The sequence below is a fragment of the Megalobrama amblycephala genome, linkage group LG18, assembly GCF_018812025.1.
Source record: "Megalobrama amblycephala isolate DHTTF-2021 linkage group LG18, ASM1881202v1, whole genome shotgun sequence".
Lineage (NCBI taxonomy): Eukaryota > Metazoa > Chordata > Actinopteri > Cypriniformes > Xenocyprididae > Megalobrama > Megalobrama amblycephala.
This window is the reverse complement of record NC_063061.1, coordinates 34,234,533-34,250,072: the sequence shown is the minus strand read 5'-3', so window position 1 is coordinate 34,250,072 and position 15,540 is coordinate 34,234,533. Positions and strand designations below refer to the sequence as shown.

The 15,540-nt window shown below is 36.5% G+C and overlaps 1 protein-coding gene across 2 annotated transcripts in view; it reads right to left on the bottom strand.

The window, feature by feature from the left end:
- Positions 1-5,109: 5,109 nt before the first annotated feature.
- The window catches only part of col5a1 (procollagen, type V, alpha 1), a 108,795-nt gene continuing 98,364 nt past the window's right edge, over positions 5,110-15,540 (bottom strand). Inside the window, exons 58-66 of one of the 2 annotated variants that reach the window (XM_048166198.1) lie at positions 15,383-15,490; positions 15,223-15,276; positions 14,825-14,860; positions 14,657-14,710; positions 12,654-12,915; positions 12,130-12,242; positions 10,110-10,178; positions 7,612-7,845; positions 5,110-7,521 (exon numbers count right to left, since the gene is read on the bottom strand). In XM_048166198.1, coding sequence (XP_048022155.1) covers positions 7,375-7,521; positions 7,612-7,845; positions 10,110-10,178; positions 12,130-12,242; positions 12,654-12,915; positions 14,657-14,710; positions 14,825-14,860; positions 15,223-15,276; positions 15,383-15,490 — 1,077 coding nt within the window. In that variant the 3' untranslated portion in view covers positions 5,110-7,374. Of the gene's footprint in view, positions 7,522-7,611; positions 7,846-9,988; positions 10,058-10,109; positions 10,179-12,129; positions 12,243-12,653; positions 12,916-14,656; positions 14,711-14,824; positions 14,861-15,222; positions 15,277-15,382; positions 15,491-15,540 lie in introns of both variants that reach the window. The other variant, XM_048166199.1, reaches the window with a different exon arrangement.

The following is a 15,540-nucleotide window of genomic DNA, read 5'->3' as shown; positions in this document are numbered from 1 at the left end:
GTTTTGACGCCGCCCAGAGGATCAGGTCCGCATCCGGGCGGTGCCATAAATTCTACTGTCAATCAGCGGATCTTGAGCGGACCCATGTCGGATCCGCGGACGCGCACGCGCCTTTACTGTTACGGTTGTATCAATTTGCGGGTCCCAAACGGACCCGCCACGGAGGTAAGGTTTTAATCGCGGATGCGGAGCGGATGCAGTGCGGAGCCAAGGCGGGGTCCGCGATCTGCCTTCGTTACAGATCCGTCACTGCGCGCAAGTGGACTCCGATACGGGTCCGTTCGTGGCAGAGGTGGAAAGTCCAGGGGTCAGAAAGTAAAAGTCCGGCCATATTTTTTTTCCACCCGCTTAAGCGCTGTTAAAGTTAATGAGGTAAATAAGTGATTAATTGAGTGATGATTGACCATTATTGAAGACACCTGATGATAACAAGCAGAATCACCAAAGGAGAAAATCATTTTTTTAGACACCATCACAGAGATCATGGTTTGCTTTAGTTGGGCTCTTGATCCGTCACTTTTTAATATTAGATTTTGTTTGGGCTGTTGTAACAGCCAGACAAACAAAGAGAAAAGATGATCAGGTGGTGTTGGTTATGTTTTCATATAATCATTATTTGATCTGAATCTCTGAACTCATTTAGAGCCCAATCTCTGAGTTAGATTTACATTATTGATTATAGCAGCACTGTGATTCTACAGCAGAAGATCAGCTTTATCAATAAAATATGAAGGATTTCTTAAAAGTTGTTCTGATCAAAAAAAAAAAAAAAAACAACCTTCTTTTAGTCACACACAGACATCAAGAATCAGCCTGTGAATCTCAATGACGGTGACAAGCAACATATTCTGATCAACAGATCAACTCTGAACATTAGAAAACAAGCTACTAAAAAGTCACAATTTAAATAGTGAGAATAAAGAAAATTACTAAGACAATTCAGCTCATAATTTATTCATGCAGCAATGCATGATGGGAGCCATGGATGAATTTTGATTGGTGGTACCCAGAATGCATTGCAACATGCTTTATTATTCTCACCATGGTTGAGATTCACAGGCTGATTCTTGATGTCTGTGTGTCTAAATAAGAGCTTTTTTTTTTTCTAAGAACAACTTTTGATGAAACTTTTGAATTATTTTGAAAAAAAAAAAACTGGATCTTCTGCAGCATAATCACAGTGCTGCTGTAATCAATAATGTCAATCTAACTCAGAGATTGGGCTCTAAATGAGTTCAGTGATTCAGATCAAATAATGATTATGTGAAAACATAACCAACACCACCTGATCATCTTTTCTCTTTGCTTGTCTGGTTGGTTTTAATGCAGTTAAAACTGCTCAAATAAATTCTAACATTAGAAAGTCAAGGGTCAAGAGCTCAACTAAAGCAAACCATGACCTCTGTGATGGTGTCTTAAAAATTGTGATTTTCTCCTTTGGTGATTCTGCTTGTTATCATCAGGTGTCTTCAATAATGGTCAATCATCACTCAATTAATCACTTATTTATCTCATTAATGCTTCAGTGGGTGGAAAAAAAATATGGCAGGACTTTTACTCTCTGAGCCCTGGACTTTCCACCTCTGCCGCGATACCTCCGCAGTGGATCCGCCACTGAGTCCTTTTGCTGTGTGGGGAGAGTGGAGGCCAACCTGATAAACTGTACAAACTACAATGATGTGTAGAATACTCGGCTTTAGTAACAAAGCGTAAAGCAGACTTTGCTGCATGCATGTGCAGAATATCTCCATAGTCTATAACAGATAAAAATGTAGCATTTTACTCAGGGTTTTGAAACCCTGATCCGCAACAGGGTTAGCTCCACTTTTGTTAACCCTGCATTGCGGTACAGTGTGAAACAATGCGGTGTTATAATGTTACAGCTAGATGCTTATCAACAGACAACCAATTCCATACTCATATTTGGACAGTCACAGAAACAGCAAATTCAACATTTTGAGAGGAAATAGTATATTTATTTTTGGAAATAGGTTGCATAAATGAGGAATTAAGCAGGCTTTGTAGTTCTGTGCTGGTTTTGTTGTTGATGTCATTTGAATGATCAGTGTAGCTAGTATATTTCTCAGCGGTTCACTTTGGATGTCAGTTGTTTGATATTTCAGAAGAATATTACGCAAACTATAAAACTGCATTTGAATAAATATTGCAAGTATATGGATTTTAGGCCCAACAAAAACACATTGTGCTTTTTCACCAGAGGTAACACTGGATAAACAAGATTTTTCAAGCATTAAAGGAATGCGATTAATTTCATTCTTAACTGTTGGGATCAGTAACAGCGAGCTGTGTGATTCTGGTCTTTCACAGCTGAGACCTGCTGACGTGCTGGATATGTTAATGTTCTCTGCTCCAGCGCTCCGGCCTGCAGTCGGGGCTGTTTGAGATGGATCTAGGCCAGTGACACGGGGCTCTTGAGAAAAAGACTCCAGTCACTGAGCTCTGGGTTATTACAGCTGTCTCTGTGCACTTTACTGTAGTTTAAAAATGTCTGGCTTAAAATGAACCCAAAATATGTTGGAACACCTAATTCCTAGAGGCAATCAAAGGGTCAACATTTATTAATAAGCAATTTAATAAATGTTTATTGTTTAATTATTATTCATTAAACACCCAGCATTCATTTAACCCAGCATTTTTTAGAGTGTACCTTCTTTTATAGAGAATTGATCCATTATTGATTTGATTTATGATTAATACTGGGCAAATAAGAAAGACTATGGAAGCTTGTTTCCACCATTAAATAAAAAGGTAATTGCAACTTTTATTTCACAATTCTGACTTTTTTTCTCAGAATTGTGAGTTTATATCTCGCTATTTTGATTTTATAACATTCAATTGCGAGTTATAAAGTCAGAATTGTTAATTCACAATTGCACATAACACGCAATTCTTTATATCACGCAATTCTGACTTTATAACTCTCAATTCTTACTTTATATCATGCAATTCTGAGAAAAAAGTCAAAATTATAAGATATAAACTCGCTATTGTGAGAAAAAAAAGTAGAATTGTGAGATAAAAAGTCGCAATTACCTTTTTATTTTTTAAACAAACTTCCATAAAGACTGTAATTATATTTCAGGCCAAAAAAAAAGAAAAAAAGTTTAAGGGGCTATAAATCGAATTCAGAAGCCATTGTTATTAGCGACACTTGTGGCCTGCTCTCACTTGTGCACATGCACTCAAAAAAATAATTTTTTGAGGCTGTTCACTTTATTTAAACAACTTATTTTGAAACAACACCATTGTATCAGGTTTCTGGTTCAAATTTAATTGCTTCATGTTAAATTGACTTGAAACGATTACTCTTTGACTTAACTTGATGTTTTCATGTTGGAATAACATGTTTCAATCAAATAAACTCAACCAGAACTCAATCAAACAGGACTTTCACTTCCCATCATGCTTTGCAAAGGGGCTGAACTGGGAGAGTAAATGTTGAAATAAAGTGTTATTTTAAGCAGTTTTTAGCAAGATGAGAAAATGGAGAGACTTTTTAATGTTTACTGTTCTGTTATGTTGGAATTTAAAAGTTTCTGCTATGTTAATATTTTTAGGGTTACGATTGTGGTGAAGTGTTGCACTTGTGCTTGGGTTGAGGACCTGCTAACAAAATTTCAAGTTACTTTAATAATAAAGTACTTACTATGGTAATGTTGTGGACTCTATTTCCCAAAAGCATTGTAAACTTAAGTTGATCGTAGAATCATTGCCATCAATGGAACTACAATCAACGCTACTTTGAATGAAAGTATCTACAGTATCACTTCTAGACTGCCATGACAAAAGTTATGTAAATCATAAGACTAAACAAGAAGCATTAATTGTAGGATTATTTGTAAAAAATCAATTTATATGAAAACTATTTATTTTATTTAAACTAAAACCATTCATTCAAGTTAAATGAACACAATTGATTCTAGTTAGTTCAACATGGTTGATTCTTTTAGATTTTTCTTGTTTCAGTCATGTGGAACCACTGTCCATGATTGAATTGAGTTGGTTGGACATAGCTATTTTACATAGATTCTTCCTCAGTCAGTTGTGTTGTCACAACTCGAGGATTTTGCGTAGAATTAAAATAAACCTTTAAGTTGGTTGTGTGGAACCACAGTCCATAATTGACGAGTTAAAGTATCATTTTTTTGAGTGTGTATAAATCACTAGACTGTATTTCTGACTATGTGAGACTATAGTTTGAATGAATCGCTATTCTTTGCATAACGCTCTTTCGCACTACACTGAACATTGTATAAGCATTCGTTTTATGCATCATAGAACAGAAGAGACTACCAGGAGTGCGTGTAAACATCACATCCCACCAAAAACGTCCTATCATTCTACAAGCTTACATAGGCAACCAATTAACATATTCATTTTTAACTTATTTCCAGAAATATTTCTGAAAAGTATTATATTTAGATATAGGCTACAAAAATGCCCACGGCACGTTCAATGATCTGGTTGTCAAAACTTACTGGTTTCCAAAACTGTAAGATCACGTCGCAAACTTTAAAAGTTGAACATTTTATGTTTTATAATGTAAGTCATCTAATATGTAAAATAAGAAATATAGATTTTAGGTGTCTAATCACACTCTTTTAGCCGGTCAGATTTTCTGATTTTGTTCATGTCAAAATACTTACCAGGAGGATTTCATGCAATGATCATTCCAGCTGAATGTAAGCCATTTTTTGTTGAAATGTGTTACCTCGATTTTTAAGAAAAGCTTTTTCAGGTGTGTATGAGCACTGATCATCTCTAAATTTCATTTCACATGCATCTCTACATAACGTATCACACTGATAACAGTTCAGATATAAGGATGTATATCTGATATCAGATATATATTTATCAGATATCAAGAACACTACTGGTATCAATTAACATTTATTATTTTTAAATAATACAATAAATATACTACAAAAGGAACATGGGCTTTGGTAGAGAGTTACAACAAACATCGCTCTCTCTCCATTTCACAATGAAGGACAGGCCTGTTTTCATCTGAGCACTGTGAGGATGTATCAAACCACTGATAAAAGAAATTGTGGCTGTGGGAAGAAACATCAAGAGAAAGCTTAACAATTTCATGCATACAGGAAAGTTTTAATGCTTCAAAAGACATACAAGGGTGGGTGTGGACACAGTAAACTTGAATTTATTGACAAAAAAACCAATATCTCTTCTATCTGCTCGTACACAGGTTTGACACGACTGCAAAAACAAACAAACAAACAAATAAACAAACATTACAAAGACAAAAAACAAAACAGAATAAACTTTATTGGCAGCATTACTGCTGGTTTTGAAATATACAGAAGAATCGGTTGAAATTCGTTTCGTTTCATACTGATAAAATTGTGTCAAAACTGCATATTCCATGTTGAATCCTCTTAAAAGAAAAACAGTTCAAGTCATATTTAATTAAAAATTGGAGAGCAAGATTTTGCAGTAGCAAGTCTAGTGGTCAAAAGCAGAACAAAAGGGTGCAGGAAAGTGTGGCAACAGATGATAGATGAATATCAAGATGGCTCTAGTCAATGACAACAACTCCTCACAATTCTAACAGGTGAAGAAGGAATATATGCTAGCGAATGTACAACATACTTGAATAATCACACAAGACAATCTGATTCTTGGTCTTCAAGTCTCTTAAGTTAAGAGAAATCTCTTTGGAAGGAAAGCTGAAATCGGCAGTGACGTTAACTATTCATTCCTCTAAGCGTTTTGGTTAAAATATTCACAGAACCCTCCAAAAATAGCTAATCAAAAGGTCCCAAGCTAATTCTCCAGAGCGGTTTCAAATGCTAAAACTTTTAGTACGTGAAAAGCTTTTGATTTTCATTTTCAAGCTAACTAGAGTAACACTTTACATTACAGGGTCCATGTTACACAACAGCATTAACAGTAATTGTGCTCCATTTAACCATTTCAAATGACAAAGTACTTAATGTAAATAGTCTGCGATATACAGTATGAACGTTGTAATGCAAAGTGTGAGCTAAAGCCTTTGGAAGACCATAAATTATCTTCATATGTAACAATCTGGACATTGTCAAATGTGCTGAGGAATGATAACAGAAGAAAACGTGTTCTCATCTATAAATGAATATGATTTTACGGCATGCATAAAAGTACTTCGCCACCTCGGGAAGCAAAGCTAGGACTTTGACAGAGGACGTGGAACCGCTTGGGCATCACCGCAGAGCCGTTTTCAGTTACAACAAACAATTACAGGAAAAAAGGTATATATTGGTAGCACCACAGACAGAAGGAAATAGCACCTAGTTTACCGATATTGTGTTTCCTCAGTGTGATGGTGTGCTCTTCTGATACAGGGAAGCACAGATTCATGAACGTCAGATCAAAGATTCCCCTCATGCACATGGGTCATGATCTCAACAGACCCACGGAAACCGGTTCAACATGACAGGTAGCAAATTAATGCTCACATTACGGCTGTTTCTTACTTTTATTGTCATTTTGTTGTTTAAATTACAAAAAGACGTTGTTTACATCTGCAAGAAGACATTTTGTTGCTGTTGCAGTTGCTTTTTTGTCATACTTTATTAATTTCCTTATTTCAGATTCACTGGAAATTTCCTCAGGCTCTTTATTTGGGAGGGTTCAGATATTTTGTATGTGATTTAAAAAAAAAAAAATAATAATAAAAAAATCCAATAACCAGCAGCTCTGTCCTTATCGCTCAATGGGTTCACATGCATGTTTTGAAGCCAGAACCAAAAAAACACTTCACCAGAAAAAAAAAATATACAGAAAGTACTTACAAACATAGAAAAAAAAATATTTATATATATTTATATATATAATCACCATTCCAGGGAATGGAAGACAAGTATGCACAAAAAACACAAAGCTTAGAAGTGGAAAGAGGAACAGCATAAAACCCAAGCAAACAAACCAACTGAAAAGGATTTCTCGTACGAAAATGCCGGACCGGACGTGCGCAGCGATACGAGTCCAAGAACAGGCGGGAAATAAAAAGATGGATCTATTCTGTCTATACAGCCTGTGGGAGGGACAAAGAGTCAGACAAGCGTAAAGTGGGCGTGGCTGGGAGAGACATGATCGATGACCTCATCCAGTTTCAAAACTTGCATGTGATGCAGAGGGTACACTGAGGTTAAAAAGGTTGCTCTGTTATAAGAACCCATTGTTTACACATCCATTCTTTCTTCAAATTTCTTTTATCCTTACTTGGTATCGGTTGGGTTTGTTTGGAAACACAAAACTTTACAAATAAGTCATCCTATTTCTTTCTTGTGTTTTGTTTTTTTTTTTTTGGGAGAAAATGAATATGTTTGGTTCGCGTGTGCTCGCTGAGCAGTCTTAGCCGATGAAGCAGGCCGGTCCGACCTCAAAGCCGAACTTCTGCGTTGCTCCGCCGAAATCGTTAAACATAATGTCAACAAATGGTACCTGCTCCACTTTAGGTGTGTTGATCTCAAGAATAGTCTTTTCATAGCCCTTTTTCAACTGCGGGAGGAAAGAAAGGGAGCATTACGAACATCCTTTATAAGAGATTTCCCTTTAAACTTGCTAAAAAGACGTATTTCTGGCTCTTACCGCGCAGCCGTCGACGGCGGCTCTGATGTACGGGTTGTTATCGTAAGACATCTCCTCATCGTTGGAGCCCAGGAAGCGGATGGCTTTATCGTAATTGTCGAGATCCTGGTCATGCCAAGCTACCGACTGGTAACAGTTGTAGGTCAGGTTCTGTCGAGCCGTGGCACTGAGTAAACGCAGGAATGTCATCTGCACCACTCCGATCGGATTGCCCTCCGCGTCCACGTACGAGAGCTGCACGGAGAAAAAGACAGCAATGTGGTCTAGATAACGGCTGGACAAACGCCCCCTAGAGGTTCTGTTGAAAACTACACATCACACCCCTCCGGTCCAATGGTACTTTATGGTCACTGACTTCCAGTGTTGGGGAGAGCTACTTCACTCCTGATTTCCCTCAACATGAGGACAGAACTTGAGTTACTTATTTGAAAAAGTAACTTTACTTGTTACTTGATTACGTAACTTGCATAACTTGTAATGCGTTACCCCCAACATTGCTGACTGCTGTTTAAGATTTGGGGTTAAAAGTCTACAATGGCTAAAAAGGAATATTTCAGGTTAAGAAAAAAAAAAAAACAATTACCAAAAAGGTTAAAAAAAAAAAGATATATTCTCTAAAAACAAGAATTCATATCTTTATATATTACAGTTTTGTAGTAAATGTATCTTGTTTAAAATATTTTGTAAATACTTTTTAAAACAAAAAAATGACATTTGTTCAAGTTATCATTTGAATAAATATTAGCTATAACAATTATGTATGTATGTATGCATATACAAAACTGTTCAAAAGATTCTGGGTTATCAATGTTGCATTTATTTGATCAAAAATACAGTAAAAACAATATGATTTTGAAATATTATTACAATTTAAAATAATTTTTCTATTTTAATATATGTTAAAATGTCATTTATTTCTGTGATCAAAGCTGAATTTTCAGCATCATTACTCCAGTCTTCAGTGTCACATGATCCTTCAGAAATCATTCTAATATGATGATTTACTGCTCAAGAAACATCAATTTTGAAAGCAGTTGTGCTGCGCAATATTTTTGTGGAAACTGAGATGCATTCCTTTGATGAACAGAAAGTTCAAAAGAACAGCATTCGGGCAGTCGTGGCCACATGTCACTTTCACTTCATTTTCACTTATTTGAAACAAATCTTTTGCAACATTATACATTTCTTTACTTTTATTTTTGATCAATTTAATGCAGACTTGCTAAATAACTTCCTCATCAAATCATTACCTCATTAAAACTTTGTTTCATCAGTCAGGTAAGAGCACAAAACTTCTCAGTACAGATTTGTGCTGCATGTATTAAACCCAAATTCATTTACACATTTAAACATGGATGACAAACTCATTTTGTTACAGACTCCACTGAAAAATATCGCTAATATATTCAAATGAGTTGTACTGGTTTGTATGCAATTTCTCCCCTTGTGGTGTGATGCAACATTTGCATTACGGAAAATATGCAAATGTTTTGTTTTCATTCTTGAATATACCAACCCATGTTTAGAAGAAAACTCCATCTCCTCTGATCCACAAACACACACATATGTGACTGACTGAGAGAGCGAGCACATGCTCCATGCACACACACACACATCATGATATACTTACGATTAGGAGCTCCGCCCACACACTCATATGCATTGACCTTCCATGCATGCATGCAACTCACCAAGAACACCTGCCCATGACCACATTACCTCATGATCACAGCTGCATGTCAAGAGAGGCTGAACCCAGAAGCTCAGTGAAGTGACTGAGATCCACCACAGACACAAAGGTTCTGTTCCAAATGCTAGTGAACAGCCTACTATCTAGTATCTACCTTCTAAGGCAGCAGCTTATGTGAAATAGATTCTCATAGTTATGGGTTTGAAACGCTCTTCCTCGGCAGCAATTAAAATATAATCAAAATAATCACATGAAGCATAACACAAGGACTTAGGGGATCTTCTTTGTACTGTCTTTTTCACCATAAATAGGTGAGTGTCTAGCATTTGGAGCAGATCTACAATGGACTCGGTTACTTCAAGCTGATTTTGTCAATCTTACAGTAACAGAAGACAGGTTGGATTCCATCAGTCAGACCTTTCACACATCTATCATCATCTATAAATCTAGGGTAAATTAGAGTTTAACCTTTTTTTGGGTCAACAGACTGACTGACGTCTCCGCCCACGGCCCTCAGATTACCCATAAGTCTGAGCAAAACACTTTTTGCTGCTGTTCTGATGATGACCATGCTCGGCCACGAAGGGATCCGAGAAGCATGCAGAAGCACGGGCCTTCAAGAGACCGATCACCCAGGATCCGTGGACCCTCGGCACCGGGTCCCTTCTCTCATGCATTCCTACTTACCATGGACCCTCTCTTGTAGCGACTATACCATGTGCCTGGACTGTCTTTGGGCCAGCGAGCCATTTTGCTCTGTAAAATAGGAGACTATTTCAGGAGGACAAAAAAGAGGAGTCACTCTTACCAGTTTACCACGTTTGAATTCACTGAACCACGACCCCGGATTCTCCTTCACCCAAGAGGTGAGTCTGGCCTGAGAGAGAGAGAGAGTTAACTGGAGTTTTACAATACTGAAGAGAGACGAGAGATAGACGAGAGTAGAAAAGACAGCCTATGGGAATCTGTTTTTCAGTGTAGTTGTTAATATGTCCGAGGCAGGGGCATTCACATGTTCCTGCATCCAGTTTGCACGTTTTAACTGTTGTGGACATGTAGATGAATGTCTTTGGCCATTGTGTTGTAAATGAACACATTAATCCAAAAGCCATACAACTAATACAGTGCAATCCTGTATGAAAGCAATCTCTGTATACACAACTATAATCTAATCTAATTTATAATCATAATATCTTTTGCTGAACCAAATTAAAGACCTAAAAATAAACCTAAAAAAACTTGTAAAATATTTACATTAATTAATCAAATTATTTTAATATAATATTATTATTTATATATTTTTTTGCATTTATATAAATAATTACTATATTATTAATTATGAATAATATAAATGTTTTGCAGAGAAAACTAATGTGAGTTAAATACCTAAAGAAATGTTTTTTAAAAATTATATAATAATAATAATAATAATTGAATTTTTAATATAATTAAATCATTTTTCTTGCTGAGCGAAGAAAAAAATGTATCTTAAAAACCTAAAAAAATGTATATATAAAATAATAAAAATATTTTAATTTTATGAACAAAAATTTGTTTTATGGAGTACACAGTAAACAAATAAATGCCTTAAAAAAAAAAAAAAAAAAATGTTATTATATAATTTAATTTGATAAAATATGTTTGCTGAACAAACAAAAATATGCTTACAAACCTAAAAAAAAATAAACATTTTCTTTCAGGATAAATTTTCACATCTGGTGGTAAGAGGGTCAAAACATTCATATACCAATAATAACAATATAATTTAAATTTTATGAAATAATTTGTTTTAGGAGTACACAGTAAACAAAAATGTCTTGAAAAATAAAAAAATGTAACAAAAACCTAAAAAAAATTTAAAAAATAATTTAATTATATAAAATATTTTTGCTAAACAAACAAAAATGTGACTAAAAACCTAAAATAAAAAAGTTTTTTTTTTTGTTTGTTTTTTTCAGGATGAATTTACATATCCATTGTTAACGGGGTCATAATGTTCATATGCTTTCATGCAAAACAATCACTTGTGTGAGGCAGATTTCACTTGCTCTCTTGCTGAGTGAAAAAATCCCACCCCAAAAGTTTGGCACAAAAAATTAAGCATCCAGTATGAAGAGGTCCATCGGAATGCAAAGGTTGGTTTGAATTAAAAGCTTGCCAAAGCAAATATTTGTTCTTGGTGAGAACAGGCCTGAGGAGGTTATTGTTTGTTGTTGGCTGCATCTGCTGGAGTGAAAGGTGAACCTGCGGAAGCACCGAAGTTCTGTTGTTTGTTTGTTAGAGTCACCTTCACACCCCACTGAGTGATTCTCCATCAGTGACGCTTCTGAGACTCATTAAGGCAAACAACTCGTCACACTTCTGTGCAGAATCTAATATAGAATAAATCTTTGAGTTGAGTTTCTGGTACAGACCTCATTCAGTTTGATGAGAACAAAAAATACAGTCCATAAAAGAAAGTACAGGACGTTCAATATGTCATTCTGATGTGCAGAGTACATCTTTCCATAGATTTTTAGTGGACAAAAAACCCTCCAGCAAATCTGGTGGAAATCAGATGTGACCTTAAGACAATGTGACATATTGAACAGACTGTATGTCTCTTCCTCACTGCATGCTAAGCTGAACAATTTCTCTCTGGAGGTTTTTCAGGAATCTATGGACTATACTTGAAATGTGAGTTGTGAAATGTTAGTGTGTTCATCTTAATTTTGAGTGTTGTTGTGCATTGCGATTCTGACATCAAAACTGCTTTACTCCAGATCTGGACTTCTATGAAGTCGTTCCAAGGTGTTTTGCTTTGTGGCTGTCAGGAGAACATTTCTTACCCCTTCGCTCTTTTTATCGGGGAAGATGCAGCTCTCGCCACCTGCTGTGAAGTTACAGTACACTTTGAAAGAGTCTCTGGAGCAGCCCTGGTTCGGATCAATCCAGTATTCACCTGAAATGAGGGAGAGAAGGGCGATCCATCATAAGCTACAGTATATGTACTAAATTGAATATTTCAAAGGAGATTCATTTTTTATACAGGGCTGTGAATTAAATTAATTACATGATATGCCAATTAATTCATAGTAATTAACTGCAAAGGTCAATATGCAATTAAAGCCTCCAAATGAAGATGACTTTAATTAAATAATTTTTTAAAAATGCATTTAATTTTATGTTGCTATATCTACAGTATATTGTTAGATTTATGTGTTGTATAATATTTTATTTCATTTTTTATTAGCATCATGGTACCTTCTGTCTATTTCTGTTATTGTTGTTTTTACTGATGCTTTGTGTAAAACAGTCATTAACACGCTTTGAAATTAAAAATTGTGTGTGTGTGAGAGAGAGAGATAAATACCATCTGGGAAATCTGGGTGGCACAGCTGTAGGTCTTTGCAGGTGCGGGCGGGGTTACTCTGTGTGCCCAGCGGGTGTTTCATCTGTTCAATCTCCAGTTTGAGAGAGTTCAGAGAGCCGAATATCTCCTCCATGCCGTCCTCATAGTCTTTGTAGTTGGCATCTGCAGCGTCGTCCATCACCTGGCTGGCATCAATGTTCCTCTTTGCCCGTTTTGGGCTGGACTGGATTGGCAGAGGGTGAATGACATCACCAGGTGGACCCTAGACAAGAAGACAACCGTTAATATTCACATGACATTCCGTTAGAAAAATATTAAAAGTACGGGTTTAAAATTCACAATGTTTGGATGGTTGCTAAGGTGTTGTTAGGCAGTTGCTAAGGTGTTCTGAGTGACTAGGAACTTCTGGATGGTTGATAGTGTGTTTCTAGGACATTTTGGGTAGTTTCTGGGGTTTTGCAATGTGGTTGCTAGGGAGCTATTAAAATGTTGGTATGTGAGTGGTTCTTACCCATACAAATTCACAGCCACAATGTTTGGATGGTTACTAGGGTGTTGTTAGGATTTCCTAAGGTGTTATATGTAGCTGCTAGGGTTTTCTGAGTGGTTGCTAGGTTGTTGCTGGGATATTGCTTGGGTTTTGGGAGATCTAGGGATTTACTTGGTTGTGTAAAATATGTTACAACAATGTTTGGGTGGTTAACAGGGTGTTGCTAAGGTGTTCTGAGTAAATGCTAGGGACTTCTGGATGGTTGATAGAGTGTTTTTAGGTGGTTGCTAGTGTGTTTCTAGGACATTTTGGGTAGTTTCTGGGGTTTTGCAATGTGGTTGCTAGGGAGCTACTAAAATGTTGGAAAACATGAGTGGTTCTTACCCATACAAAAATTCACAGCCACAATGTTTGGGTGGTTAGTAGGGTGTTATTAGGCATTTGCTAAGTTGCTCTATGTAGCTGCTAGGATTTTCTGGGTGGTTGCTAGGGTGTTCTAGGTTGTTGCTAGGACATTGCTTAGGTTTTGGGAGATCTAGGGATTTGCTTGGTTGTGTTTGGGTGGTTACTAGGGTGTTGCTAAGATGTTCTGAGTGACTGCTAGGAACTTCTGGATGGTTGCTAGTGTGTTTTTTGCAATGTGTTTGCTAGGCCGCTAATAAATTGTTGGAAAATATGAGTGTTCACAACATTTGGGTGGTCACTAGGGTGTTGTTAGGCTGTTGCTAAGGTGTTTTAAATAACTGCTAGGTTGCTAGGGTGTTCTAGGTGGTTGCTAGGCAATAACTAAATTGTTGGAAAACGTGCCTGACTGTGCAAAACTCTCTACTACAATGTTTGTTTATTAGGGTGTTGTTAGGCAACTGCTGACCATGCAAATGTTTTAGTGGTTGCTATGATGCAACTCTGTGCTTGCTAAAGTGTTCTGGGTATTTAAAAAGCCATCTATAAGCAGGTGTTTCTAGTGTGTTTCGGGTGGTTTCTATGGCTTTTCTAGACAGTCACTAGGGTTTTGCAAGTTGGTTGTTGGGGTGTTGTGGGTGATTGCTAGGGCATCGCATTCTTCACACTTCTAATTGTTTCCTGTTCTATTTCTTACTCTATAAGTAAATGTGGCAAAAAGCCCAATAATAAAAAGCACTGTAATAAACCTGAAAAATAACCATATTTATGATTATACATCTAAACAATTAGAACTTTACACTGACATTAACTTGCATTTCTCTCTGTGACCTGAAGTTGTTGTACTCATTGTATGGAAACAGGAACTAAAACAATTCGTAGATATGATATATCAGGTTTTCTCAAGAAAGCAATATCCACAGAATCTCTCAGAGGACTCTTAACAGATTCAGTTTACACTACATAACCTCAGACCTCAATTATACTTGCATAACATCTACTGCAAAATCATCAGGTAAAATATGCGGTTATCTCTCAGTGGAATAACACGTTTATGTGTTTAGTTTGGCTTGTTTTATAGTTCAATTTTGTGTTAAACCTAGTTACGTACAGGAGGTCCAGGAGGTCCCGGTATTCCAGCTTCACCCTTCGGGCCAGTCTGACCCTATAGAGACACAACCAGAAGAAGGTTTAGGTAATTAAAGATGATAAATGAACTGCTAATTAAAATCCAAATTAAATCAACAGGAGTATTTGAATAAGAACATGAATAACTTACAGATGATCCTTTAGCACCTTTAGGACCAGGAGGACCCTGAACAAAAGTGAAATTCAAACATAAATTATTATGGAGAATTTATTATTTTACATATGAAATAATAACATCTAATCAAATAACATCAAACCATAGGAGAACAGTTTAAAAGGATTTTACTCTCCAGTTCTTTAGAAAACACCTGCTGGTACTTTAAAGAACACAGAACTCTAAACAATAATATAATGAACATTTTTAATCTCCCAAGAACCATATTGCACCTCAAAAAACGTAAACAGTCATAAATGGTTACTGATTAGACGAAAGTTATATATGCTGAACCTAAGAATCAGGGAAGAACCTTTACTATTTCCATTAGTGTACACCATTAAGGATTTCAAAGAAATGTCAGAAAATGGTACCGGGAGACCAGGTGGTCCAATGGGTCCAATAGGTCCAGAGGGACCTGCAATACCCTGTAGAAAAAGACACAGATTGTGACGACTGCTTTGTAAAGATTTAGAAAATGTATAAAAGTTTTTTGTTTTTTTTTTGCTCTATGTGTGTAAACGTGTTCCATACAGTGTCTCCTTTAGGTCCTGAAGATCCTTGTGGACCCGGCAGCCCTCTGTCTCCCTTCTCTCCCTGTTCTCCTGGAGGTCCAATGAGTCCAATGAGACCAGGATGACCCTGAAACAACCCAAGTGATTACTAAACTCAGCTGTAATGAACATACTCAT